The sequence below is a fragment of the Protobothrops mucrosquamatus genome, unplaced genomic scaffold (genome assembly GCF_001527695.2).
Source record: "Protobothrops mucrosquamatus isolate PMUCROS unplaced genomic scaffold, P.Mucros_1.0 scaffold3274, whole genome shotgun sequence".
NCBI classification, from domain to species: domain Eukaryota; kingdom Metazoa; phylum Chordata; class Lepidosauria; order Squamata; family Viperidae; genus Protobothrops; species Protobothrops mucrosquamatus.
In genome coordinates, this window is record NW_015389266.1 from 26,765 (window position 1) to 29,822 (window position 3,058).

The window sequence follows — 3,058 nt, forward strand, 5'->3', positions numbered from 1 at the left end:
AATGAGGGAAAGGAAGTTGAAATAGGAAAGAAGGAAATGAGGGGAAGGAAGCTGAAATAGGAAGAAAGTAAAGAAAAGGAAGGAAGGAAGAAGGAAGGAAGGAAGGAAGGAAGGAAGGAAGGAAGGAAGGAAGGGAAGAAATGAGGGGAAGAAAGGAAGGAAGGAAGGTAGAGACGAAACGAGGGAAAGGAAGTTGAAATAGGAAGGAAGGGAAAGAAGGAAGGAAGGAAATGAGGGGAAGGAAGTTGAAATAGGAAGAAAGGAAAGGAAAGAAGGGAAGGAAGGAAGGAAGGTAGAGAAGAAATGAGGGAAAAGAAGTTGAAATAGGAAGGAAGGGAAGGAATGAAGGAAAGGAAAGAAGGGAAGGAAGGATTTAAACTTTGCAGTATCTCCTTTCCCGAAAATCTAGCGGTTCGCAGGCGGAAAGGATGCTGACCCCACAGCGAGGCGACCCTTCGATCCTGCCCAGCCGCCCTGGGGGGGGGGGGGGATACTGAGCGGCAGGAGACGCTGGATGGCTTGTCCCCCCTCGGCTGCCATAGTCAGAGCAAGCACGTGGCCGTGGGAGCGCAGGGGCGGCGCTACAATGTCGCTGACGGATGAAGCGCTCGGATCCACCGTAACTGGCTTCCGAGGCTTTGATCTCGCTCTGGAGGTTGCCCCCGACCAGGAACATGGAGCGGATGGGGAGCTCCGGTAAGAGGAAGGATTGTATAGGAGGAGAAGGGAGGCAAAGGAGAGGAGCCGACCTTTAGCTCGGCGGGCAGAAGACTCGGGGACTGAGCCGCCTCTCTGCCCGCATCTGGGCGCATTCTCACGAACTAGCCTGCTATTTGTTAGGAATAACATTTTAGAATAGAAAGTAAAGCTAAGTGACACGTACTCTGTAAAATTTCTACACGCAGACAGTAAGATTTCTACACAAAATTTCTACACGTAGACGGCAAGATTTCTACACAATTTCTACATGTACACGTACCTTGGAAGAGTTCTGCACGCAGGCTATAGGATTTCCACACTGAGCTGTAGGATTTCATGATAAAGTACATATAAGGGAATAGGTGAAGCAAAATAGTAAGGGGCAGGGATAATGTATTTTGTTTAGGCGGCTCTGATAAGATTGTAACCTCAGAGGAGGGGCCAAGGCGTCGGGGATAGAATGTATATAATGTGTGTCTTTTGTTGTGTCTAGGTGTGGCTCAAATATTTATTTGGAGTCCACCACGCTTTGCAAACCATTGTATCCAATAAATCTCTGTCTAATTTCAACTTGCTGTTTGGTGTTATTCAGTGGGCTAGAATTTCTACCAACACTATCGCATCAGAAATGTGCGGGCCCTGCCGATGTATTTAGCTGATGGGTCCCTGCGTGAGGTGGCTTCCGTTANAGGGAAGGGAAGGGAAGGGAAGGGAAGGGAAAGGAAGGAAGGAAGGAAGGAAGGAAGGGAGGGAGGGAGGGAGGGAGGGAGAGAAGAAATGAGGGAAAGGAAGTTGAAATAGGAAAGAAGGAAATGAGGGGAAGGAAGCTGAAATAGGAAGAAAGTAAAGGAAAGGAAGGAAGGAAGGAAGAAGGAAGGAAGAGAAGAAATGAGGGGAAGGAAGGAAGGAAGGGAAGAAATGAGGGGAAGAAAGGAAGGGAGGGAGGGAGGAAGGAAGGAAGGAAGGAAGGAAGGGAAGAAATGAGGGGAAGAAAGGAAGGAAGGGAAGAAATGAGGGGAAGAAAGGAAGATAGGGAAGAAATGAGGGGAAGGAAGGAAGGAAGGAAGGAAGGAAGGAAGGAAGGAAGGAAGGAAGGAAGGAAGGAAGGAAGGAAGGAAGGAAGGAAGGAAGGTAGAGACGAAACGAGGGAAAGGAAGTTGAAATAGGAAGGAAGGGAAAGAAGGAAGGAAGGAAATGAGGGGAAGGAAGTTGAAATAGGAAGAAAGGAAAGGAAAGAAGGGAAGGAAGGAAGGAAGGAAAGTAGAGAAAAAATGAGGGAAAGGAAGTTGAAATAGGAAGGAAGGAAGGGAAGGAAGGAAGGAAAGGAAAGAAGGGAAGGAAGGAAGGATTTAAACTTTGCAGTATCTCCTTTCCCGAAAATCTAGCGGTTCGCAGGCGGAAAGGATGCTGACCCCACAGCGAGGCGACCCTTCGATCCTGCCCAGCCGCCCTGGGGGGGGGGGGATACTGAGCGGCAGGAGACGCTGGATGGCTTGTCCCCCCTCGGCTGCCATAGTCAGAGCAAGCACGTGGCCGTGGGAGCGCAGGGGCGGCGCTACAATGTCGCTGACGGATGAAGCGCTCGGATCCACCGTAACTGGCTTCCGAGGCTTTGGTCTCGCTCTGGAGGTTGCCCGCGACCAGGAACATGGAGCGGATGGGGAGCTCCGGTAAGAGGAAGGATTGTATAGGAAGAGAAGGGAGGCAAAGGAGAAGAGCCGACCTTTAGCTCGGCGGGCAGAAGACTCGGGGACTGAGCCGCCTCTCTGCCCGCATCTGGGCGCATTCTCACGAACTAGCCTGCTATTTGTTAGGAATAACATTTTAGAATAAAAACTAAAGCTAAGTGACACGTACTCTGTAAAATTTCTACACGCAGACAGTAAGATTTCTACACAAAATTTCTACACGTAGACGGCAAGATTTCTACACAATTTCTACATGTACACGTACCTTGGAAGAGTTCTGCACGCAGGCTATAGGATTTCCACACTGAGCTGTAGGATTTCATGATAAAGTACATATAAGGGAATAGGTGAAGCAAAATAGTAAGGGGCAGGGATAATGTATTTTGTTTAGGCGGCTCTGATAAGATTGTAACCTCAGAGGAGGGGCCAAGGCGTCGGGATAGAATGTATATAATGTGTGTCTTTGTTGTGACTAGGTGTGGCTCAAATATTTATTTGGAGTCCACCACGCTTTGCAAACCATTGTATCCAATAAATCTCTGTCTAATTTCAACTTGCTGTTTGGTGTTATTCAGTGGGCTAGAATTTCTACCAACACTATCGCATCAGAAATGTGCGGGCCCTGCCGATGTATTTAGCTGATGGGTCCCTGCGTGAGGTGGCTTCCGTTA

At 48.7% G+C, this 3,058-nt stretch overlaps 1 protein-coding gene across 1 annotated transcript in view; it reads left to right on the forward strand.

Moving 5' to 3' along the window:
- The first annotated feature begins 2,261 nt into the window (after nt 1-2,261).
- MTHFSD (methenyltetrahydrofolate synthetase domain containing) overlaps nt 2,262-3,058 on the forward strand; it is a 10,075-nt gene continuing 9,278 nt past the window's right edge. The window contains exon 1 of the mRNA XM_015826748.1: nt 2,262-2,369. Coding sequence (XP_015682234.1) covers nt 2,348-2,369 — 22 coding nt within the window. The 5' untranslated portion in view covers nt 2,262-2,347. The remainder of the gene's footprint in view (nt 2,370-3,058) is intronic.